This window comes from Chiroxiphia lanceolata, chromosome 4, assembly GCF_009829145.1.
Source record: "Chiroxiphia lanceolata isolate bChiLan1 chromosome 4, bChiLan1.pri, whole genome shotgun sequence".
NCBI lineage: Eukaryota > Metazoa > Chordata > Aves > Passeriformes > Pipridae > Chiroxiphia > Chiroxiphia lanceolata.
This window is the reverse complement of record NC_045640.1, coordinates 14,438,847-14,465,140: the sequence shown is the minus strand read 5'-3', so window position 1 is coordinate 14,465,140 and position 26,294 is coordinate 14,438,847. Positions and strand designations below refer to the sequence as shown.

At 38.9% G+C, this 26,294-nt stretch overlaps 1 protein-coding gene across 1 annotated transcript in view; it reads left to right on the top strand.

The window, feature by feature from the left end:
- The first annotated feature begins 262 nt into the window (after positions 1-262).
- CLNK (cytokine dependent hematopoietic cell linker) overlaps positions 263-26,294 on the top strand; it is a 56,792-nt gene continuing 30,760 nt past the window's right edge. Inside the window, exons 1-3 of the mRNA XM_032686249.1 lie at positions 263-366; positions 4,977-5,025; positions 25,301-25,372. Coding sequence (XP_032542140.1) covers positions 5,015-5,025; positions 25,301-25,372 — 83 coding nt within the window. The 5' untranslated portion in view covers positions 263-366; positions 4,977-5,014. The remainder of the gene's footprint in view (positions 367-4,976; positions 5,026-25,300; positions 25,373-26,294) is intronic.

The window sequence follows — 26,294 nt, the reverse complement described above, 5'->3', positions numbered from 1 at the left end:
CTAACATTTGAAATGGCTACAGTCACAGAGACAGAGCTGTTGAATATGGGTTAAGGGAGATGAGAGTGAGAGAGCATGTTGTCTGTCTTATCTCGCTTTGAGGCAGATTCACAGAGCAGAAACTTTGAGTATCCACCGCTCGGGTCTGACAGTGCTGATTGGTGCCCAGACTGTGGTGGCCATGCACAGGAAACTCACCAAAACCCCACAGAATATCTGCCCACTTGCACTGTTTCTACCTATCAGTACCGCTGACCTTGAGACAGCTTTGTGAAGCATTTAGCAAGGCTGTACAAATTTGCTTTACAGGAAACCAGCTTGGCATTTTGTTAGCTCTGAACCCATACACCGTGAAGGAAAGCATTCGTGAGTTGCCCTTGATTCTTCCTATTCTCTTCTGCTTTTAAAAAGTTTCTGCTAAAGAAAGTTTTATCCAAGGGATTATTTTGGGTTCTGCAGTCTGCTTTTGCTCCAGCAGATACCTGCTATGACTTGAAATATGTGAATTTCATGGGATGAGGGTCCTAGAAATAGCCTGCCACCTTGGGCGGCCTCATGGCATAGAGCAAAAGCTTGTGCCTACTTTTTTAACTGTTTTCTTCCTTTGTCCCTTAAGAAAATCAATAGAATCCCTACTGAGCAACTGGAACTTTTTTGTATAATACCACTGCATGTTTTTTCTGCATTGCTAATTTATGTTTCTGGGTAAAAGTTATGCATTAGAACTGCATTATAAAGTTACACTTAAGAAACTGATGCAAATAGTTTCCTAAATAACTGCCTTTACAGAGAACTTCGTCAGCTCCTGTTAGATATATTTTCTTATTGTTAAGCTTCTGGTTGCATTTCTGTCAAGAACAGGAATCAAATTAATGTGCTATTAAAATAAATAAATTAAAATAAATTGAGCAACATGCTAATTATTACCAGAAACAAATCAGTGAAGCCAGACGGTATTAATTTAAATCAGATAAATAAGTGCTTCCTCCTACATGTAATTGTTTGCTGTTGTTGTGAAGACAGTCTTTGAAAAAAGTCTTGGCAATGCCATTTGATGACTGCTTTTCACTCACTGGTGAAATAACTCTTTCAGTTTCTACCACTGTTCCCTCTTCTACCAAATGCAATTTGCCTGGGAGTACAAAGCACTTCAAAAGGAGATAGAGTAGGACACTGGCAGCATAAAAATTAAACTTCCCAACAATTCCTTCAGCTTAACTCTAACTGCACAACTGATTTTCTGAACCAGGCACAGCAACTTCTACACATTTCCATTACTCTCTATTGTGAGAATACAGATGGCCAAATGAGCAATGATAACCAGTGACAAGTTTACATAATGCATCTGTAGTGTCACAGTGTCTGCAAGCTATGAAGATCTGGCTCCTGGCAGGCATTTTTAGCTGTTTATAGGAATCTCTATAGGACACAGGTTGAGTTAATTATTTACAGAACTGAAAACCAAATTCTTCAGTTCCTCCTTCAGTGGTACTCGACAAGGAATCTGGCTATGTGGTCAGCTGGATTTTCAAATCTGCTTTTCAAGGGTGTCTAAATGATTTCAGAAGCTTATATCCCATTTTCAGAAGCAAACTGTGTTTGTTAACTCCCCTCATTGGGGGAAAAAGTCCTTTTTTTTCTGCACCAACTTCATGTAGGTTTTATTTTTGTTATTTTCTGTTGAGTTTGGGGGTTTAGGGAGGGTGGTTATCTAAGAAAAATTTAAATGTCCTGAAGAACTTTTACATTTTCTTCTAATTCAAATAATAATGGCAAAAAATTTTAAAGCACTAACTAGGAGGTACTGTCTAGCAAGTTATTAACAGAACAAACTAGCACTAACTATTCACATGAACCACACAAGGACCTTCTCAATTACAAAATGAAACATTTTTAAATGCTCAGCATTTTAATATATTCAGTCACCCCAAGGATAATGCAGGTTCCTATGATTTGCTCCAGTTTGATGTTTGGACAAACAGCTAACGAAATTTCCTGCGGGGGCCTGAAATCTGTTTGCATTGCACATCCTTCTTCTGAAAGTAAAAGCCTCGGGAAATCTGCTGCCTTTTGTGCAGCAGAGCTAAAACAAAAGCAAGACTACAGGTTTTCACATTTTTCCCCTGACTTTCATTTTGAAATTTCATTTAAGTAGTAATAATTGAAACTTTTTGAACATTTTTCACTGTTGTTGGCAAATAGTACTTGGCTGGCATTTTAACCATGCTTCATGTGTCAACTAGTCATTTTTTTAGACAGCACATAAAAGCTAATTTTCATTTTCTCATTACACTTAGTTATGCTTTTTACAAACTCTTGATGGCTTGCGGCCTTTTATTTTTCTCGCTTCTTTTTAAGTTGAATAGAAGCACCCCATCTGAACCTAGCTTATGGGAGACTAGATTTTTTTGTTGTTGTTGAAATAAGATGGTCCTTTTAGGACAGGGACATGATTGGCATGTGCCCTGTGTCAGTTTGTTTGGCAAGGGCCCTCCGCACCACAGGGTTTTAGCCAAAAGAAACAGACCGTCTCCTTGACTCCTGCAAAATGCACTGCATGTCTCCATGTTCCTGTGTTTGATGGGCAGAGGGAGAAAGGCAGAGTAAAGCACACCAGGAGGCCCCCAATTCTTGTTGTCTGCAAAAGATTTTGTGGTGGTGCTGAAAAGCAGACACACAGCTATGGTTTGTTTTCACTTACTCCTCCTTTCACTTATGGAACATCAACATCTACAATTTGGGCCAAGTTTACCAGACCAAATGGTTGCAAAACTTTTTCTTAATCAATAGCAGACATGGCTGGTAATTTTGCTAGCTGTATTTATTCAAGATTTTATTTCCAAAGGCCCCCCATGCCCAGAGTAAAGGCAGCCACCCAAATTCAGTAGATGTAAACTGGCAGAAAAGTGGCTTATCAAAACACTCGTGTAAGGGAACTTTGTATAGTGTTATTTCTGTACTCTGAGCAATTTCCAGTTTGGTTAAGTTACAAGAAATGAGGAGGTATTTCTGTGATTCAGCTGCACAGGGTTTAGATGATCCTTCAGCTAAGTTCTACTCCTCGCATCTTTCTCAGTTGAATCTGCAAATGTATTTGAAGTTTTCTCCCTACTTCATCTTACAACCCCACTAGTGACAACTTCAGGCTTTTCAAACTCTCAAAGCAAGCCTTAGAAAAATCATAAGATCTAATTTTTTCATGTGAGTTTTTTCTTTTGTCATCTCTCTAATTTAGACTTTGTACTTTTAAGCTCCAATCTATACCAAAATGTCTATAACTATTAAAAAGATATTATTACATAACTATGTATTAAATTCATAATAACTCATTTGCAATACTGTGAGTTATTACAATTTGGTTCATGCCATCTTTGAACACTTTGCACTTTAACAAGTGCAAAAACCCAAAGAAAATGTAGACAGAACTGTTTCATAAATGATCTTTTGATCCTATATCTCGCATTTGATTTTCAGGTAGCTTTCTTCAGAATATTAAGGTCTTTTCAGATGTCTGAAGCATAATGTCCGCTATTTAAGGCAGAAGAAAGAGCTTTTCATCCCTTAGTATGTGATAAGTGAAGTCAACACTCTTTAGTGACCTTTTTAAAAAGGAGTTGTTTAGAAAAAAGTGCAGTTTTCTTGCACATCTGCCAAAATTTTAATCCTTTCTTACTTTTAAAAAGTAATTGAGGAACTCTTTGTGACAGATATCCATCTGCTTCTACCAATGCTCCTTACTGTAAATCACAAGCCCTCATTTGCCATTTCTACTATCACAAACACTGTATATATACACCCTATCATTATGATTTCAGAGAAAGAGCAACCTGCCCTAGAAATCTACCACGTACCCCACAAACACTGAATAAATATAATCAATACAGAAAAACAGTAGGAGAAAATTAACTGTAGAAAAATAAAACATTTTGTTTCACTACCAATACCATTTGGCAATAGCTAAAATTGGGCTAAGGTATTTTAAACTAAACTGAATGTGCACATACATGGGTTAAACAGAAAGCTTAAGAATTTTTGTCCATGAATTTACAGACAAATTAAAAAGAAAATGTAAAATAGGGTGAGGACAGTAGAAAGCTACAAACCAGTTTATATACATAGGGTTGCCAGTCCCTGCCATTTGACAAGTAGCTGCACATTAGGAGAGCAGACAATAAGACTTTTTTACTCACTCTGCAGTTATTAAACTAAGAGAAAGTAATGGCAGTGGACAATGACAGAGTAAATTGAAAAGTTATAAATTCCATTTTTATGTCTAAATTATGTGACAACTGAGGTTTCTATTAGGAAATATGAGGCAGGGACAAGCAGACAACTGGAAAATTGATTGAGTCATCAGCTTAAACGTCTTGGCAACACAATAGCTGAAAATTCTGAAAGAGCTTTTAAAATTTTAGATTTCTCCAACAAAATGGCAAAACCAAACTTTCAAAAACAGTATGTGCATGTGTATATACGCACACATATTTTAATTCCCTCTTTTGTGATCAAGGAGCTTCACAGACACAAAATGTTTAGATTTGGGGTTCAGAGAGACTTTTCATAATTTATGCTTGGTTTGTAAAACTTAAAATCCACTTCACAGATTCTCATATAAATACAGACCTGCATGTACAAATTCCATTACTGACTGCACAGAGGGTAATGGTAGAACAATGTGTAAATAAATGAAAACATTTTTGTGTACAAATGGAGATATCATTAAGGCCACCTTTAAAAACATGACCACACTATACACTTTCTGATGCTGGTCATAGTCATCATCACACCTTCAAACTGATTAACAGCTGCCAAAATTGAAACATTTTCTTCTCAGAATAGCAGACAATTCAAAATAAGTTCTTTTCTAATTTAGCAAAAAGTTTTCAGAAAAAAAATTTTAAAAAAGTACTGCAAATTCATACATGTACATTTTTAAGATTCTAAACAACCAATATATTTACTTTTTCATCACACAGGCTCTTTTGAAGGTTTGCATTTCCCTGAGTCACGAATCATGAACAAGGAGTAAGTACTGTCCCTGAATGTTTGCCAGCCTCTTTTTGACACTCAATACTTAGCTGTTATTGCATTTGATTATTGATGTTAATTTTATGCTTCACTCATGCTAAAGGTTACGTGCAGTCCCACAGCCTTTCCACATCTTTTAATCTGTTACTGCCTTCTACTTTTGTCCTTTCTGAAACTGCCATCTCCCTATTTATCTCCTAGTTCTCAAATCATCCCTCTAGGATGATTTCTGAAGAGTGACCTTAATTTCACTACACTTACCTTTAATATTCAGTATATAGACCTCATTTGTCTTTCTAGCAGAGCATATCAGGGATTTTTAAAAAAACCTTGAGAGCCATCAGCCTCATGCCAGTCAAAAAATGTCATTGCCAGTGCTGAGGGGATGCAGGGAGTCAGTGAAGTCATGGACAAATTACACACATACAACTAAGGATCTTCCAATACCTGGGAAAAACAGCTGCAGCACTCTAGAGTTAGTCTGTAGGAACTTCTAGTAGTAATTGCGGACAAAAAAATTGAGGCTCAATTTTGAAGCCAATTAAAATACGTTGAATGCATGGCCAGAGACATTTACCCAAGGTCATACAGGGATTCAGCAGCACGTTCTAGCAAGGAATCCAAGCTTTCCAAATCCCACTTGGATTTCCTGAACTACAAAATACTCTCTCCTGTGTTTCTTTTCAACTGGGATCTTTGAACATAAAGTTTTTCAAAGCAGTTCCAGAGTCATATATTAGTGGACAGAATAGGTTTTAAATAACCTGGAGCCAATGGATTTTTTCCATGAGTAATAGATGGACTTTAAAATTATTACTGTGTCACAGGTTATCCCTAAAAATACTTCTCTTGTGTAAGCATACAAAGTGAACAACTCATCTGGGAGTTGGATTCGATAACTTTTCACTTTCTTTATGTGTTTTTTTTTCTCTTGCATACTTCTCCAAATTTATGTCTGCCTCTTGCAAAAAATATTAAGACAGAAAAGAGAGGCAAAGACCAAAAGGGACTTCTATGTTTGCTGTTGAGATATTTTCCCCAAAGGAAATCTAATTCACTAATAAGGTGACACATCTTTCTTCTACTGAGAGACATCTTGCCTCTTAATCATGATAAGTATCTGAACTTCTGCTCAGGGTACCTCACTTACACCACTTACACTGGTGTTGCAACATTGTACCATCGATGCGATCCCTTTGTCTTCATTTTGCTTCTGGGTAGCATCACAAAACCACTGTCTGTTTGCTGCTCTTAGCCACCCCCACCCTCTTCTCCTCTGTAGTGAATATCTAACAGCACACTGACTCATATCAATTGCCTGGAAGTGTCTGTGTTGCATCAGGATTCAGCAGCACACACAGAAAGGAAATATTCAGCACTGAAATGTATTCCCTTTGCTGCAGACCAATTCAGTTATAAGGAACAGAACAATTCATATGCTGTCAGGAATATGTGTTTTATTTCAAAACATATCTTAGGTAATTGAGAGCAATTACTAAATTGACAAAGGGTAACAACTCTCCAAATTAGTCTTTTGTTTTAGATCTTTGTGTCTCAGACTTTAAAACTTTACCTTCCTTCTCCTTTATATTTCTCCTGCTCTGCCCTTTGACTCACTTTTCACGGTTCTTCTTCTTCATAGTTTTTTTCCATGTTTCCTTCAGTCCTCCCAAATGATGGGAGCCACCATATAGGCCTTCCTCTAAAGACAATTGCATTTCTTTAACAGATCCTCTGACTACTAACATGAGAATGTCTTTTTGACAGTTGAAAAACTTTAATTTGATGTAATATTTAAGTGAACAAATCACAGAATGGTTGAAGTTGGAAATTATCTCTCAAGTTCATCTAGCCTTCAGGGAAGGACTCAAATTTGCAGAAACATGAAGGAGACTATGTAATTTCTTTTTTACAGGCTTGCAAAACCCTTAGGTTTTGCATGTCACAGTGGCTACAAGAGAAGCTGTATTTCAGATGTTATTTTCAACAGCAGCAAGAGATTGTAGTTTCAGGAGGGGAGTGGGGGGGTTTTCTAAGCTATGGTACTCCTTTGTTCAGACTTGGGTCCATCAGTCAGGATCACCTCACAACATTTCCACAAAGACCAGGGGGCTTGCAGCTTCTGCCTATCGTCACAACAGGAATTATAAGGATCTGTGAAAAAGTTTTTTCATTTCTTTTGTGGTTATTTTTAGGCATCCCAGACATAACGAAAGTGTTACTGCAGAAACACCCTGTAGATACCAGATCTTGTAAAGAAACAGCTAACTCATCTTAAACTAGTTAGCTCACTACTGATAGTAAGATACCAACAGCTCAATGAAACGAACCACAGAGGACTTACCTCCATGACCAGGCAAGGCTCTCAGTTAAAAAACAGCTTCAGCAGGTCCGCCTTGACTGAAGTCCCTCTAACTGTAATTAAAGATACGGAGGTAGGTTTTATGCATGGGATGGGAGGTTGAATTTGTGGTAGTGTAGGAGCACTGCCATAATAAACTAGTACAAATTTGTGTTCTGGCAGGTAACACTGGTCAGCTCTTTACAGCAAATGAAAAGTTATGTGTATAATAGCCAATATTAGGTCATTCTGTCTGAAAAAAATGATATCTATGCTGCACTTGTAAATTTTTTTCTTGTTCAGATGGGTGCAGGGAGACTTCTTCAGCTATCAGTGCTCAGATTTAGCTAAATGAGAAGACTTCATAAATACCCATTTACTCAGCTATCACAAAAAACACACTTTATGTTTTAGGAAGCTGGACTTTCATGGGACACTGGACCTACAAACAAAAAGGCACAAACCCAAATTTGAAAATTAAGAAAATTAAAAGGTCCTCAGTTATAGACAGTTTTCTATATATTTTGCTATAGCTTTTACAGATATCAAATATGTAGCTAGCCAGTTCTCCATAAGAGCTCACCCTTCTTTTTGAGACTGTGATCCTTGTGGGTCCCTTCCAGCTCATGATGTTCCACGATTCTATAACTGATCAGTGGCAGGACTTACCCAATGTGGGTCTATAATTTTGAAGGTGTTTAATAAAATCCAAAATTATGATAATGTATTAATTTAGAGCATGACAGATAACATTCTGTAAATACAGAAATTCATTGATCACTGAATGGACTACTGCAGTTCCTAGATCCACTGGCAGCAAAACACACGTGTGGGCCTGACCAGTATAACCCTTTGTGGAAAAATCCCATATGTATAAAGTCACTTAGTATTCATCATATCAGAGTTACAGTCAGTGAAACAATACAAAACACATCAGAGATGCACATGCTTTTCTCTCCTATCAGAAGATAAACAAAGCCATTTTTTTCCCGTCTAACATGGAAATCAATTGGAAATAACAGCTTTAAATACATGGGATTAAACTATGTTAAAGTCAACATTCTCTTTCATCCTTAAGCAAAAGACATTTCCAAAATCTCTCAAAACCTTGCCACAGTCAGTCTTCTAGCAAAAAAAGTAAAGGTATAACCCAGTATTCCTGATATTTTTAACTAAGACCACGAATGAAAATAATGTTTCAAATAGCTGTCTTTGTACATCATAAAATAACATCAAAGAGCACAAACAACCTTTGTGGCTCACCCTTCCACATCCTCTCACTCTCAAGGTGCAGTAAGAAATGGGGTTAACACAGAGTTTTTGGAACAGTGCACTCATCCTCCTTTCTATTTCATTTTCACACAAAGCTGACCAGAGGGAAAGAATATGCGGCTACGATTACTCTCTTCAAGGTCTAATAACAGCCATGCAATATATCACTTTAAAATACATTTTTTAAATGAACAAGTTGCCCTCAAGGCTGAAGACTGGTGAAATCTCCCATGCTAGATCAAACCACCACTTTTGGTTTCAGCTGCAGCTCCTGCTGTGACTGCTCCTTTGAAGTGCTCGCAGGTAGGGGCAGCTCAGTAGAGAAAGCCCTGCTGTGCTAAACCAAGGAGCTTGAACCCAGAAAGCTTATTTTCTGCTTGTTCTGGAAAAAATCCTGCTGAGCTGCAGGCATAGGTATTCAAATTGGAGGGCTACAGGTAGATCAGAAATATTGCAATCGATTAAATGACATTTTCTATGGGAAAGAAGCTCAAATTTAAGCCAAGGTATTTGTGCCTAAGTGTAAGACAGCTATAAACTGAATTTTAACCTGTGTTTTAAAGCTGGTGGCTTACCTTCGCTATGAGAGTGGGTTTTAACTACACCTGAGATTGAAGATGTGGTATCACCCACCTCTAAAATAGATGCAGAGTTGTCTCTCCGCATTGAGAAACAACTCCTTAAGTCAAGTTCCAGCTAAGCTACAGAAAATTTAAAGCCAATGTTTTAAGACAGTGAGGTTTTTTGTCTGCAGAGAGGAAGCTTCAAACTCAGCTGTGAGCACTTCAAAGGCACAGATTCCACAGCTGGTACTAGAGCTAGAATTAAGATGCCAGCTTCAACACATGCTAGATTTTATGATCCAAAGTTTTTCATCATCGCTTTTATTAATGTACACATTTTAATAAATTGGAAGTCATCTCTAACACTAATTTGCAATTTTAAATACAGCTACACCCTAAAATATTACTTAGATGAAGGAGTTGTTTTAAAATTTGTGAATTATTTACATTTTTCAGAGGCCTTCCCTTCCAAAGGATCAGAAATATACCTCCTGTAGTTTGGTAAGGTGCTGAAAGTAAGATTTGCCTTAGTTAGCATGTCAGGTAGAACTGTTCCTATGATCAGTCAAGGGCTCTGAAATATTTATACAGTATACTGAGAAATGACTCCATATACTAGCCAAGTACAGTGTTCAAGCTGGAAAAAAGGTCAGTGCTACTATAGTGCTACTATATGTAGAGACAGTATTATTTCCCAGACTTTGTTCTGAAATAGCCAAAACACTTCAAACACACCTTGGCATGTGAAAGGAGAGCTAAGAGCAACACTGTGGCTTTTGCCACTCTATAAGTGTGGTAAGGCAGGTGAGAACAAGCTCCTCATCAGAGAGACACTGCATCCAGAGGGAACTTGGTTCACACTGGTGAAGAGCACAAATTTCATAAAATTGCTGTAAAAAAAGTCCCACCAATATGTGTTTAAATAGTATTTTCTACATTAATCCACACACCCCGTCTTATCCCTGTTCCACAAATATGTAGTTCTGCCTGTCTCCATCTCCTGAGTTTGGAGCCTAAACAGAGGATTTAGAGGTGGACAAGAGACGCAGCAAGAAAACTCCTGCTGGTCCATTGTCTACAGAGGGTATTGAGCCACAGGAGTGGAAAAATATCTTCAGAAAATGCTTTTGGGGGGCAGTCAATTCCATTTTTAGTCATGGGTTTTATTTCCTCTGAAATGAAGCCTACTTTTAAGAGTTTACCCTTTTATTTTTAATGAAAAATCTAAGTCAATAATTTACAGCCATGCTGACAAAAACATCTCTTAAAAAACTCCTTAAGATTTTCTAGGTGAAATAGCTTCATTTTACTTTGTCTGAACTATTTGATGAACAAATCATTCTTGTGTATTTGGCTTTGTTTATATGTTTCTGCTCCTTCAAAATAAAATGAAAAGGCTCAAAACTGTAGAGAATGGGATGAAATCAGGAGGAAAAGCTAAGTTAAATTGGAGACAGCTTGAAGCTTCCTGAGAGTCCTTCCTATATATTCATCACACCTCCCATTTCCTCCCTCTCTTCTCTAGCTGGAGACAACACTCCATTTTACTAGCCCACGATAAGAAGCAATATGATGTTTGCTATCTGGCCAGGCTGGAATTACAGTCAACTAAGCTGCTCTCTGCAAGAGACATTAAAGAGTATCTCTTGTTCCATACCAGGGTTTACATTTTGTCTACAGTTATGAAGCTTTTTCAGTTAACAAGGGCAGTACAATGTCTTTGGAGGGATTATATGCTTGCCCTTTCCTTACTGCAACTTAAAGTATAATAGAGAACTATGGAGTAACTATAATGCTGTAATTAACTGGAGTGGCTCTGCTGATGTTATTAACCACGAGTGTATAATTCAAGTGGCTTCTGAATCGCCATGAAGCCCCAGGAGTGAAATACAGCTCCATATTCACTTCATAGCCATCTGTTATTATCAAAATATGTTGAATTTTCCAGTTTATGCTGAAAGTTTTAAAGTAAGGCATCACTGTGAGATTATAATACATTGGTACTAAATATTCATTTTATTATACTGTATCAGAGCAAAGATGCCTGTAATGCTGTTACCCTTTTTTTCCTCCCCCAATGCAATATTCTTTTTCATTCTAATTCTTAGTTTCATTCTAATTCTTAGTTCTGAGGAATTTATGTACATCCAAAATAACTCTAACCTGCATTAGGGAGGACTGAAAGACACATGGACAAAGCCATTATGACTCTCCCTGCTCTGTGGTGCAGAGCTCAGCTTGTGTGAGTTGTCATAGCTTTATTAAGGTCAACGTTCCAGCAACTGGTAGAGCATCTGATGCTCCTTTGGTTTTGATCTGAACACACTCATGATTTCCATCACATCTGCTTTTCCTTAAATGCTAAGCTTTTATATTTCAAAACCTGTGTGCTTAGAAATTTACCTTTTAATTCACATGCAAGCACTTACAAGTTTATAAGTTTTTAAGCTTATGCAATCTCTGGCTTCTGGGAAAGCAAGACAGGAACCATGGCTGGGAAAGCAAAGCTTTAGCAGGCATCAATACTTAAGTTTTTGGCAGAGAACTGGTATTTCTTGGGGTTTTTTGCTGTTTCCCTTATTATATGCAACATCACTCTAGTTCTATTTTTTTAGAAATCAAAGATATTTCAGGACAAATTATTAAAAACATAAAACGAGTCACAACAGGAATCACTCATAGGAATTCAATAAGCTGGATGAGGTGAACTGTTCCACTTCTTTTTATCAGTAGTCTGGCCAAGTACAGCCAAGTATTCACAAGTTTCTGCCAGGCCACTGTAGTTGTGTGAGAAGAACAGGAGGCTGAATTGAAAACAGCTAACAGATATGTGAATCCAATTGCTGATGGGTGGGGTGTGGAGATGGGATTATGGAGCATTGTTTAAATTTGGGACACAATCAGATCTAGGACAGGAGTTTGAGACTAAAGTAACTAGAAGTTGTTTATTACAGGACTCTGAAAGGCATTTGGGGTTACATGAAGGCAGCAGATGCTGCTGCTGCTCTGGATAAAGATCTTCTGTTTGTTTGAGGCTATATTATAACTAGTAATAGAACTGGAGTTAGTGTAAAGTTCTCAGAGAGTAAGCACTGAAAGGATAACCATCCTTTGGTTATCCTTTGGTGTTGCTGAATGTTATGAGACCCACAGAGACAGTAAATGCACATTATTGAAGGTGACTTTTACAAATGGATATGGTTTGTTAAGACACCGTAGCACCTGGGGCAAGGTAAGGGAATTAAATGAACATGGATTTGATCAGCTTGGAAGAGTTAGGATGAGAACTATCCCAAGGGATGCAGAGAGAGGAGCCAAGGGAGTTGATAGGACCATTGGAGAAAGGGCCTTGCAAGGCAGTGCCCAAGCCCAACAAACCAGTGGGATATGTGTGGGTGATAGTCAGATTCAGCCCAAGGATCCAGATCAGACAAGTTCATGGCAGTGAGGCAGGGACAAGGTTAAGCTGGGAAGTCAGTTTGCTGGTCAGGGATCCAACCTTGTCTGATCACAGAATCACAGTATCACAGAATATGCTGAGTTGGAAGAGGCCCACAAGGATCATCAAGTCCAACTCCTGCACAGGACCATCCCAAGAGTCATACCATGTTCCCGAGAATATTGTCCAAACACTTCGTGAACTCTTTCAGGCTTGGTGGTGTGACCTCTTCCCTGAGGAGCCTGTTCCAGTGCTCAAACACCCTCTGGGTGAAGAACCTCTTTCTAATATCCAACCCAAACCTCCTCTGACACAACTTCAGGCCAGTGAGGGTAATCAGGGCCTGAAGGCACAGCCCTCTGGTTGCTGGTCAGGATCAAAGTCATGCTGAGAAGTCCTTTGTGGATTGGGGTATCAATCAACAGGATCCATGGACAGACATGGGCATGGCTGGGGCTGAGCTGGAGTCTGGAACTTCTGTGATGTCATTCATTGGGTAGGGTATGACAGCCCCCACTGAGCTGAAATGGGGCTCCTGGGTCAGGGGTGGAGCCGAGCCAGAGGCCCCAGGAGAGGCTGGTCAGAGCCATTAAAGACTATTAGTGCCCTCAGGACCCTGATGGTACATGATGAGTAGTGACAAGAGTCTCTGACCTACCTTAAAGGTTCAGAATAGGGATTGAGGCTCAAGGCATAGATTTAGGAGATAAACTGTGTCAGATAAACCCCACGGAATGAGGATGTGGGCTGACAACAGCAGCATGGTTAGGTCTATATAAGGTTTCAGTCAAGTACAGTTAAGGCTAAGTTCCACTCAGAGAATAAGTAAGTGGTATAGTAAAAGGTACAGCTTATTGCTGGAGTAGTATAGGCTAGGATAAGACCTGTGGCTGGCTTAGTGAATGAGTTGTGCTTGGTTTTAGGATAGATTAAGTTGCAGTGTCTCTCTGTAGGGCTAATTCATATTTTTTGATGACTGGAAATGAAAACCCAGGTATTGGTTGAGCTTATTAAGAAGTTAAAATGGCTGTCCTGGCTTCAGCTGGGATAGAGTTAATTTTCTTTCCGGTAGCTGATATGGTGCTGTGTTTTGGACTTAGGATGAGAATAATGTTGATAACACACTGGTGTTTTAGTTGTTACAGAACAGTGCTTACACTAAGTCAAGGACTTTTCAGTGTCTTGTCTTGTGCTGCTCTGCCAGTGAGGAGGCTGGGGGTGCACAAGGAGCTGTGAGGGGGCACAACCAGGACATCTGACCTCAACTAATCGCAGGGATATTACAGACCGTATGATGTCATGCTCAGCAAAAAAGATAGGGGAAGTTGCCCAGGAAGTGGTAAGCACTGCTCAGAGGCTGTCTGGGCATCAGCCAATGGGTAGTGAGCAATTGCATTGTGCATTGTCTGTTTTGTATATTCTATTATTATTATTATTATTATTATTATTATTATTATTATTACCATCATCATCATCATTATCATTATTAGCATTATCATTATTATTTTCCCATTATTTTCTGTCCTATTAAACTGCCTTTATTTACCTCAGCCCACAAATTTTACCTTTTTTCTGATTCTCTCCACCATCCAACTTGAGTGGAACAAGCAAGCAGCTGTGTGGGTTTTAGCTGCCTGGTGGGTTTAACCACAGCAATGGCCAAAAAAAAAAATAAAGACAGCTTTCTGGTGTGGTTTGGTTTTTTTTTTTTCAGAACATGAACAGGAATAAATTGCAGATTGACTTAAAGCAAGGATGAAGGGGTTAGCTAATCTTCTTCCTTCAGAAAAATAGATTTTTTTAATGCATGTGTCAATGGTCAATTTCACATGGACAAATACTGAATGTTGATCCCCTTTTCAAAGAGGTTTTGGTTGTAACTGACATTGTTGAGTGTTAGATCTTACTAATATTACGTTTGAAGCTGAAACCAAAGCATCTGGGCTTTAGCAGTTCCGGTGATTTGTTGACTAAGATGGAAAATTGTCCAGTTTTTCACAGGACTTTTCTGAAGTCACTCCTTTGGGCACACCATGATAGTAAAGCTGTCTGGGTACAGCACTACCGATCTTAGCCTTGAAAGTAATTCATCTGGTAGCATTTTGAACATCAGCAAGGGCAAGCAGCAAAGCCTGCACTAATACTGCGCCAGTGGGTTAACTGAACATATGGAGGCACTATTTAGTCAGAATAGTTTGTGGTTCCTAGACTCTGCCTCTGCTTCCATTAAATGGCCTTCAAGGAGAGAACTGAGACAAGGATTAAACATCAGGCTGCAGTTGAAAGTGATGATTTAAGAAATCTTTTCTAAAAGCAACATTGCGCTTCTTGTGAAATGTGTCTGTTTTTCATCTTTGCAGCTACCAGAGTCAGGCACTTATTTGTAAAGGCTTCAGAAACAGCAAGATCTATTCCACTCCAGTACCACTCTTTTAGTAAGCTGTTCATGTAGACATCCAGCATTTCACCTAAGCACATGTCTGGAGCTGTCAGGCAGCATGAACTGAAATCCCAGGAAGCCATGAGATCGGGTAGCTGAGCAGGTATCCAGCCATGACTTCTACAGAATTTGTATCCTCCAGAATGGGTTGCAACTGTAGATGAGTGATCAAGAGCGAGAAGAGAGTTAATCTGAGATTTGTCAGGAACAGACACAGGTTACAATGTAGGACTGGTCAAGAACATGAGTTTTTACATCAAGTTGGATAATTGAAAGACAGAGAGGAAGGAAGAACTCTTCCTAAATGGAGGGGTTTGGGTGGGTTTTTTGTTTTCAGAGGCACATAGCTACAGCTAGAGAAAAGTTACTTTTTTCAAACGTGTATGCTGACACTGAGTCAACAGTAAGTTAATTCAAACGTGTAATTTATATTTTAAGACCCCAATCTGAGTGATATAAATGTTTAAATAAGCAAGTATAACCTATTCAGCAAAGCCCCTTCACCTTCTCCCAAATTTAACATTTCTCACATTTGATTTTTCAGTGTGAGTTCTACAGATTGCTAAATCAAGACACTAAAGTATTCTGTTAAATTTACCTGTAATAATAAATATTGTTTTCAGTCAGACCCCTGTAGAAACTACTGATTTACTATTTGCTCTTTTCCCTGAAGAACTTTGTGTTTAGGAAATGTCAATGGCTATTTTTGTAAAAAACCACAACGGGGCAATAAAATAAACAAATTAAAATAATAAAATTAATTAATTTTGTTTATATTTTGCTGATTATTCAAAAACTCCATCAAAATGCATATAAATGAAAGAACCCATAAATGAGAGAATACTTGGAGCAATCATTTTCAACCCTCTATAAACTGGATTTCATTGGCAACCTGTAAACACAGTGTGATGCTGTTGAATTCACAGATACTAAGGACATGGGTATGGGTTTATAGGGCAGTAGCTGTGAACTGGATTGCTTCAGTGTATGCTGTTCTTTTCACTAGATACACATTTCTCTCCAACCTTGATCAGGGTATTTTTATTCTCCTTGAATACTAAGAGCCACATTTTAGGTTAGATTCCATGTCTGTGAGGGAGGAATAAAGGACTTACATTATTACATTTATATGCAGATTAGCCCACCCTGTCTCAGATAGAGTGAAATTAAATTAAAAGCTGCTTACCTGTTAGCTTCTTCCTGACAGCAGGTAGCAAGGAAGAACAGAAATGGTATTTCCTTCAAATTCTACCTTGTTACTTGCCTGTCATAGGCAATAGGTAGGCTCAGGTTGTTTTATGATTTAGTGTTGTCACGTCACGTCATGTCATGTCTAGGCTTCAAGAACGAAGATTTGGGGAGGGCTCTACCCACGTTTGTTACAAGCGCATTGGTGGCTAAAAAGGCCAATACGAGATAGGCATGTCCAGTTGCAAAAGGCACAGCAGAAAGACTCCTTAGGTGGTATATTCTGCAAGACACAATTCTTTCTGTGTTGTCTTTTCTCCTTGAGAGTGATCCTGCGTGCGTTCTCAAAAGCATCAGCAGTGTTATAGATGGTGTGTCTCCAGACCTCCTGATTGGAGGCCAGAGTAGACCAGTGATGATGATCAATATGGCCAAGGCTGAGATGTTGTTTCAGGGAGTCCTTGTATCTCCTCTTCGGGGCTCCTCTCATGTAGCAGCCAGTGGCAAGTTCTACTACCAGACTACCACCTCCCTAAGATCATTTGCTGTTGTAGAGAAGTAGCAACCATTGGTATAACGGGAGTAAGGAGAGCATTTTGATTCAGGCACTTAACTCTGAGTCAAATGTCTGCTGAAACAGCAGGTTTGCCCAGGGCTATGGGGAAGATTGCCAGACTCTGGTACATGCTAGAAAGAGCTGCACACGTAATGACAACACCCCAGGCAGCGCTGAGTCTCACAGCACTTCCAGAGATTCTCTGGCAAGTAGCTGTAGCCAACATCACATCCTCTGAGATCCACTATCATCTGCCTGATGTCTGCTCCCAGGATGTTGCTCATCTGTGGAAGAGGAGGGAGATAATAAGCCTTCAGCTCCTCTGACCACTGAGGCTGGGATACCTAGGTATTCTCTAGGTGAGTGGAAATAGTGGAAAACTAGAAGGCTTTAACTTCCTTTTTCACATCAAGCAGTCCCCAAAAGGTCTGGCAGATGGTAACTCCAAGATTTCAAGGACTAGTGAGAGAATTAAGAAGTTAAATATTTTTCCCTCTGACTTCCCCAGGTGAATAGGGATTTGCACTCCTCATTACAAGATGCAGAGACAGAGATAAGCAATATATTCTGATGTATGGACTTAAAAAGGCAGTAAAAATAACTTTGTAAGTAAAAACACAGAAAAAGTCTGAAAATTATGAGACAAAAGAGAAAATAATTTAAAATACATATATGAACATTCAGAAAGACACATATTGTAGGCAGAATTATCTTCAGATGGTATGTTTTCAAATTCTCTGTCCTCTGAGAGTGTCTCTGTTACCAGGATCTTCATGAAAAAGTAAAATGCATTTGTTTCCCACTCACAACTTTGCTCTTCATTCCAGAAAAAATCCGCTACTATTTAAATGTGAAAAATCCCAAAGGTTTGCACAGAAGCTAGAAAATGTAAAAATGAAAGTAGTCACAGTGATATAACCCTAAGCCTCTACAAAGTGCTAATGTCATCCCAGGATCAAATTCAGATGAGGCATTGTAATTCAACATCTTCCATTTCTAGGATCACAGACAACCAGTGCTTCAAAAGCATTTTTTTTACTGTTATTATGTTACTATAAACCATTTTACATGCATAAAGACATCTCTCAGTCATGTCCACTCAGTTTAGTATTTATCTGCTTGGACTGAAAAATGTGAAAACCCTGTCCACAGAATAGATTTGGTTCCTCTGTAGTCTTCCTCATCTTCTCATAGAATACATGATTTTAGGTCAGTTTAGCAAAACTTACTTCTTAATAAGCACTTCTCTTTCAATCCTCTGCTTGCCTAACCTGTCTGCTCTATACTGTGCCATGACAGAGCTGCTATTGTAGATAAGAAAGTGCTTGGCATAAGCAAGCGCAGTAATATGAACAGTAACTACAGGTACCAAAGCCTCCCACTAACATTCTTCCAAGTGTCAAATGCCTGTGATTACCTTTCAGGTACCCACAGCCCCTATCTCTCCCAACAGCATCTTTTCAGCCAGCAAGTCACTCTCTGAAAATTTATTAGTAGTCCAAACTCCTGGAACCTGGAGTTGTCCTGTGCAGGGCCAGGATCTGGACTCAGTCATTCTTGTGGGTCTCTTCCAATTCAGCATATTCTATGGTTCTATAAAAGCATGTTGGTCTCACCTCATCTATGGACTTGAGGTGACAGATGCTGTGCTCAAACAGAACATATTAATGAAGCTCGTGGTACTGCCTTGTGCAATATATACCATTAAGAAAACATACAGGAAGGGTAATGCAAGGAGGAAGTAGGCTCATGGTTCATACCATTTTATTCAGAAGTAAAATTTTCATGACACAACTCCTCAAGGAATTGTTGAAACGTGGTTCAGATTATATTGCAGCATTTGGCTTGAAATATCCCATATCACTCTGTTTTTATGTGTGAATGTTTTTTCTGAGTCAATACAAAAGTTGTGGGAAGAAAACCATGCCAAATACTGAATTTTTCCAGGCATTTCTTTGCAAGGCGTGGTGTCATGCACAACAACAAAAACCAAATCTCAGTTTCAGAACATCAATGGCTTAAAAGGGGCAGTCTCTGTCAGTACGTGCCATTCTTCTTCTAAAAGATTGCAAACTTTTTGCTTGAAACATGCGTCAGTATAGTGTCAACTTTTACTTCAGCCACAGTGGCTTACCACTGGTTCTCTGTTTCTCTCTCTCATCCAGTGCAAAGTCACCTGGCCATGAATCATTACAGCAATTCCACGAGTCTGTGGAAAGTGCATTCTGCGTATCCTAATTTTTAGCCTGAATACCTGTATTAATCAGTACTAGAGAAGTGGGATTCATAACACATTCACCAAAAAACCTGATTCCCTGATGAAGCTAGTTTTGATATCTTTGTATGTGGACCTAGAGCACTGCATCCATCTATGGAGTCCCCAGCACAGGAATGACATCGACCTATTGGAATGAGCCCAGAGAAGAGCCACCAAGATGGTCAGAGGCATGGAGCACCTCTCCTATGAGGAAAGGCTAAGTGAATTGGGATTATTCAGCCTGGAGAAGTGAAGGCTTCAGGGTAATCTAATTGTGGCCTTCCTGTACCCAAAGGCAGCCTTCAGGAAAGATGGAGAGAGACTACAAGTGCATGTAGTGATAGAACAAGGGGAAATGGCTTCAAACTGAAAGAGAGCAGGTTTAGAATAGATATTAGGAAGAAATTTTTTACTGTGAGGGTGATGAGGTGCTGGAACAAGCCGTCGAGAGAAGGTGTGGCTACCCCATTCCTGAAGCGTTCAAGGCAAGGTTGGATGGAGCTCTGAGCAACACGGTTTAGTGAAAGTTGTCCCTGCGCATGCAGGGAGTTGAAACTAGATGAACTTTAAGGTCCCTTCCAATCTGGGCTATTCTACAGTTCCATGGTTCTTGCAAAGAGCTGGCACTTTGCAGCTTGTTAATGAAGTTTGGTACGACAGAAATATTTCTTTTTGACAATTTTTAAATCTGCATTTAACCAGTACAATAATTAATTACTGTTCATTGTATTTGTGTTTCTGTGGGGTTATCTGAACTGATAGTGTGCTGATTAGTTGCTGGTTTTTTACATATCATTTTAAAGGTTGCCAGGGAAACATAGAGCACTCTTTTTGGAAGAAAAGAATTCAAATTAATTGCACCAATCATAATTTCTAAGTAGTTTTGCAAGTGATCAGTTACATAATTTTGCTAAGATAATATAGCCTTTAATATTTATTATTATATTTCTAACATTTCCTCTAGGTATTTAAAAAAAAAAAAAAAGAACAAGTCTCCTTAACATACTTGGAGGACTATAGCAGTTTAAAAGTGTTAATTATACGAGCATCTGTTTTATGGAGTTTTTTTCTTAAGTCGCAACACTGATCACAATGCTGCTGTGCATGACCTTATTACTGATTCATAAAACTGACCTTCAAAAATTTAAAGAAAAAAAAGCAAAAAAAAACCAAAATCTCCCTTTTAGGGCAGTAGCTGGGATGTATTTCAGAAAAGTGGTTAGGCCTTTACCTTGGACCCATATGATATTTGTATGCCCATGTCAAAACAGTTATTCTGAAACCCCCATCATCAGCTAAAGGTCAAATGGCTCTTCCTTCCCTTCCCATTGGCTCTGCTCACCAGGGTGCCTACGGTGGATTACCCCATCCCAGAGAGAGATGAAAGAGCAAAAGTGAGAAAACTTGTAGGTTGACATAGATTCAGTTTAGTAAGCAAAGAAAAGAAAAAGAAAAAAAAAAACACTGAAACAAAACAAATGGTGTGAATGCTATCACTGAGCAGTGGCTGTTTCCAAACCAACTCACTTGGTTTTTTTTCTGAGCACATGCTTTGTAGTGTGGGTTGTCCCTGGGGTTAACTGGGTCAGCTGTCCCACCTTTGTCCACTCCCAGCTTCTGCCCACCCTCAGCCTGCTCGCTGGGAGGGCAGAACAGGAAAAAGAGAAAGCCTTGGTGCTGTGCAAGCACTGCTAACAGCAGCCAGAACACGATGTGTTGTCAACACTGTTCTGGTCACAGATCCAAAGCACAGCACCCTACAGACTGCTCTCAGCACAATTAACTGCATCCCAGCCAGAGCCAGTACAGTGAAATTATCTCACATATGTAGGGAGGCTACTCTGTTCCTCTTTGAAACTACCTCAAAAGGGCTTAAAAGATAAGCAAGCTTACCACAGGCAAGTCAGGGTATGGAGGCTGTGTCTCAGTCTGTTAAAGGCCCTTAATAGCCTTGCTCAGACCAGAACTCCCCGTCTGGACTTCCCAACCACCAGCAGGATTAGTGTCAAAGTCACATCTCATTGCTGAAAGGAGGGAGCAGTGAAACACTCACACTGTCCTTTTGCACATCTTTACAGCATTCAGGAAGGTTCAGGCTCATGTCCTTGGGAGATCCAAGCCCTCTTTCTGGATAGGAAGAGGACTGCAGAGTATTCTGCCCATCACGTGCCTCAGAAAACCTCCCCTCCTTCATCAGGGGCATGAGCAAACTGTGAGGGAAGAGCCAAGGGGTGCATGTGCTCAGCTGGGGTGCAGGAGCACACACCAGGTTTCTGTACCTGTGTTTTCTTTTCAGTGGAGATCAAATATAAACAAGACACAGTAACAGTCAAGGTACAAAGCTACATACCTTCTCAGATCACTAGATTATTTCATGCAAAAGATGGTGGATAGCTACCCCTCACTTTTGCTCAGAAGAAAGCATCTGCCTGACGCTCCCAGCTGTGTACTGCAAGCACCAGGCTGTGCCTCATCTGCAGCCTGAGCAGCAGCCAAGACTGATTTCAGGCAGCTGCTCTTTACTAGCTCAAAACAGCTCCCTGTTCAGCAAGCTTGAGATTTTGGACCCTGCTTTGAGGTGTCTAACTCTACAGGCACCAGCCAAAGAAGTTCAATCCAAGATCCGAAAAAGACCTAGGTCCCTCCTAAGAAGCCTCTCAAGGCCAGGCAAGATATACCCAGGCATCCAAAATGGCAAGGCACACTCACGTTCAGGTAACTTTGAAATCCAAGCTTATCTTCAATAGTGACTTAGCCCAATCAATCCAGGTTCATAATCTCTCTTACTTGCAGGCCTCACTTTCAAAAAGTGAACTTTCTTCTACACGCTCCCTTAGAGACTTTTGACAATGTTATCTGTTGCTTGATTTAAACTACTTCAAAATGACTTCTGCCCTTCTGACTTCACTTTTGCTTAATCAGGGCCACAGCCGAAGTGGCTAAATCTCCTCCCAGTCCAAATGCTGCTATTAAATAACACATCTACAGACACAGACGCTACCAGAAAACAACTGAACAGTACAATGCACTTTCAAACCACCATGTAACCAAAGGACCACCTTGTGATTGCAAAGTCCCCTAAAGTCCAATCACACTGACACATGCAGTGCACAAAGCACCTTTCATAGCCATTTCAGGAAACAGGACGGCTTCTAAATAATCTCCCTGGCAAAAATTTATTCAGAAAATAGCTTTAAACCATTGATTGATACAATCAAAATGCTAAATAGTATGATCCTTTTGTTGCATTAAGTAGCCCATAAAATATAATATTGGCTTCTTTCAGTAGTGGTGATGATACAAATGTGGTTTACTCTCTCCACAGGCCTGACAGGTGCATGCTTTTCAAACTGGGGACTCACCCCCTTCAGATGCCAACAGTCAGTACAGAGTTGCATGCTTCACATTTTATTCTTTTACCTCTAGTAAAATTCTTTTTACCTTCAGCTTGTTGTTTGAGCCCCATTTTTCAGTTGAATCTGCCTGTTTTCTCTTGGTTTATGCAACTGACTTTACGATTATGAGTCATCTGTCATAGGAGGATCTGTTCTGTGATAGGAGCTCTCAAACATTTCTGCAAAACCAAATAATTATGCAAATAACTGTAAAAATAAGTAAAAACAAGTAAAAACAAAACCAGATAACCATGATACTGTTTAAGCAATAAGGAATTGCTTCTGGATATTTTGGGCCAGATTATGCAATCAACAGTCTGTCATGAAGTAGGATTTGACACACGAGTATGACAGGGCCTCTGGAATGTGGTAAATGATGGAACAAAACATTAGGCAATATTTAAGTGTTACATGCAAAATGTTGCAGTCAGAGGAGAGCTAGTTAATAGGATTGCTACTTTTCTTCTTGTTGTTTCACGGTTGAAACAGACAAGAAGAAATGGACTTTTTTCTCTTTTAACCGCCTATACTTAGCCACCTTTTATTCCCAGCAAGTAAAATTTACCCCAGTAACAATCCCCTTAAAGGCTGTGAAATAAATAAACTTTCAAATGGAGTGTCTTACAATTTATCTAATATTTTCGTGACTCTTGGAAATTTTAAGATCTTTGAAATAGACACTTTTATATAACCAATTCATCATAAATTAATCATAATTTATTGCAACAGAACCCATCAAGATGAATTCAGTTGACATTAATGTAAATGTCATTCTTATTTCTGTAGGTGATCCTTTACAATTAGTGTTCATTTAAATATTAGTCAATCACCACTTAAAATTAAGTCTACCCTCAGTTTTTGTCCCCAGTATATCTTCTGGCCATATATAACTTGAATCTGACCATATATAATATAACTTGAATCTTAAGCAGAATGATTATTGCTGCTCTGTCTGTACCACTAAACTCCACTATCACAGACACACGATTTAGAGGTTTTTATCTGATCAGTCTGATATGAGCATCATAAATGGAAAAAGCTATAGAATACACCCAGTTAAACGAAATTCCACATTTCCTTTAAGTAAAAAAGGTGAAAATGTCTTCAATTGCATAGGAAAAAAAATCCCACCTTTTTGCAGGAGAGAGCAATGTTGTTGGAGCATTGACAAGAGAATGAAGAAAATTCTGTGAAGGAAAAATGATTTGGCCCTGTAATTAAACATGGGGATTTTAAAAATGGCATAGATGTATTTTAAAGCAAAAATGGTGAAAAAGACTTTCTGTAATCTTTTTAAGCAAGGTGGGGGGATTTTATTAACATAGAACATCCAAAAGGGGTTGAATGTCCTCCCAGTCTGAGTCATGATATGTTTCTGACAAATCCTGTGCTTCTGAGCCATTTATGCTACTAGTTACAAGTAACATGTATGTAGTTCTGATGGACTCATGGAGATACCAGTAAAACCTCCGTGCTGCGCCTGACACAGAGACAAAAACTACCCAAACAGGCTAAAATAGTTCCCCACAACAGGCAAAGGAGAAGCTGCAGAAGGTCACACTGCAGGTGCATGTTGGGAAATTTGCTACAGAAGGGGTCAGGGAGGAATGCAGTAAATTCAAACATAAAATTTATGTTCACTATGTGTATAATACTCATATGCAACAGCCTTTTGCATTTGGAATACAGACTGCCTTGGAGGATTTGGGGAAGGGTTTTGCAAGGAATGGAATTAATTTTTCAAAAGACAAAAAAAGTTATACATGACTAATAAAAAGCATAGTCATGACAGAAATTGGTTACTTGTTCATATTTCCCATGCTCGAGAGACATGATTCAGTAGTATAGATTTAACCATTTAACCAAAATTCTCTATAGCTGTAGCAACTACTCAAGCATACCTTTCCTGCTAAATCCACAACTGAAAATAAAATCATACTTTGCCATTCTTCTAAAATTTGCATCTTTGCATTTGTGCCCTTTAGTATTTCCATACTGACAGAAAAATTAATTAGCAATGTGCACATTTAAATATTTATTAAAGGGTGGGGGGGAGGTGTTGGTGTTTGTTTCTTTGTTCATTTGTTCTGTTTTAAATAGGTTTGGGGGGCATGTTTATAAAAAAAAACTGAAACCTGATTTGGCAACACTGATTATAGGATCTACGAATTTAAATGAATTTGGGCAAGACTGTGTCCAAAAGGACATGACCATCTTTTCAATCTGTAGGAATTATTCAGTGAGGTAATACTAACTCTTCTGGTGCAAACACTGAAGTCTCTGCTAGTCAAATGGTAAAAGTTTAAATCATCTCAGTTTTTATTTTGAGGATTTACAGATCAGTATTATTTCACATGAGTGAAATATGGAGTTCTGTTTCTAACAGGGGCTCAAGAGTAGTCAGAAGTAGAGAGGCCAAGAGAACTGAGCTCTGTTGCTTTGTTAGCTACCTCATTGGTGTTTAGCAACTACTTTAGTAGCAATAAAGATCTTGGGTAGGTTTCCCTGGGTTTTAATTCCTATTCAGTTGAAATGAATAAGTACCCTATTCTAAAGTAACCAAAACACTGGATGCAGGAATTCAGTTTCCAGCTTTTCATTCTCTCAGCAGGAAACAGTTGTTCTTTTTTTCAAATGGCTGAAAACAAAAAAGTCAGGAAAATATTCATAGATTGAAAATGTTTGAGGAAGAGAGGAAGAGAAACATTTACATATATGCGTTTCCCAGTTTTGAAAATTACTTTATCAGCTCTGCTTACACTTGCATTTCTTCCCCACTTACTGCCACTCACTAACAGTAAACTTTGTCCAATTCTGGCAGAGCCAACAGGAAAACAGTAGTACATAGCCCAGCAGATACAAACAGCGGGAAGAGAGCTTTGCCAAAATTTAAGTAAGTAAATAAATTACCTTTTTTAAGCACTGGTAAGTAACATAAGTAAAAGTTTTATGATTGATGTGTCCATGCTATAATCACACACTCTAGTACACTCATGCGGTCTACAGCCTGCTCACTGAACCGGAAACCACTCAGCTTCACTCTGCGTTTAAAAGTTGCTGCTAACCTAAATTATTTTGTAATTGTAGAGTGGGCTAGTTGAAACTCAGATGGTTGTGCTGGTATTTCCAAAACTTTGGGCAGTTCCAAGGGTGGATGCTTAGTTATAGATAAAACAAGTGTGCATTAATGCAATTTTAATGTGATCCCTGGCCACATCTTCATTGCAAAATAACTCTTGGTGTTGTTTCTGAATACTAAATACTTCTACTGCAATGATCCACAAATGTTACTAGACAGGTTGATACAGAGCTAAGTGGGTAAAGAGGGTCACTGTGAGACAACCAACACCAGAGTAAGGCCTAAGGTCAAGATCTATTTATATTGTTCTTTCGCACCCAATATATCTCCTATATTCTCTGTGGTAGAGTAATAGCAGGATGGAAGAATACCTCATCAGAACTAGGGAAAATGTTACACTTATTTTGTTGGCTGGTAGAATTGGAAGGGAGCCATGTGCAGTGTCACAGCTGCATGCAAAAAGAGAGATTTAGCTCCTATCTTCCTATGGAAACTCATCCCTTCAACATCACACTGAATATACTAAAGTATCAATAAGGCTGTTACAGCATTTATGTCTGAAATGAATGTTTGTAAAATGAGTAGCACTTTCTGTAACTGCACCAAACTTGGAGCTGAAAGGGAACAAAAATATAAGGTTTGACCCAAACTTCTTGAATTTCCAAATTTGCCCAGTCATTTCTCAACTGTAGTTCTTATCCTTGCAGCTTCCATTCATTCATTTAAGTTGAAATAT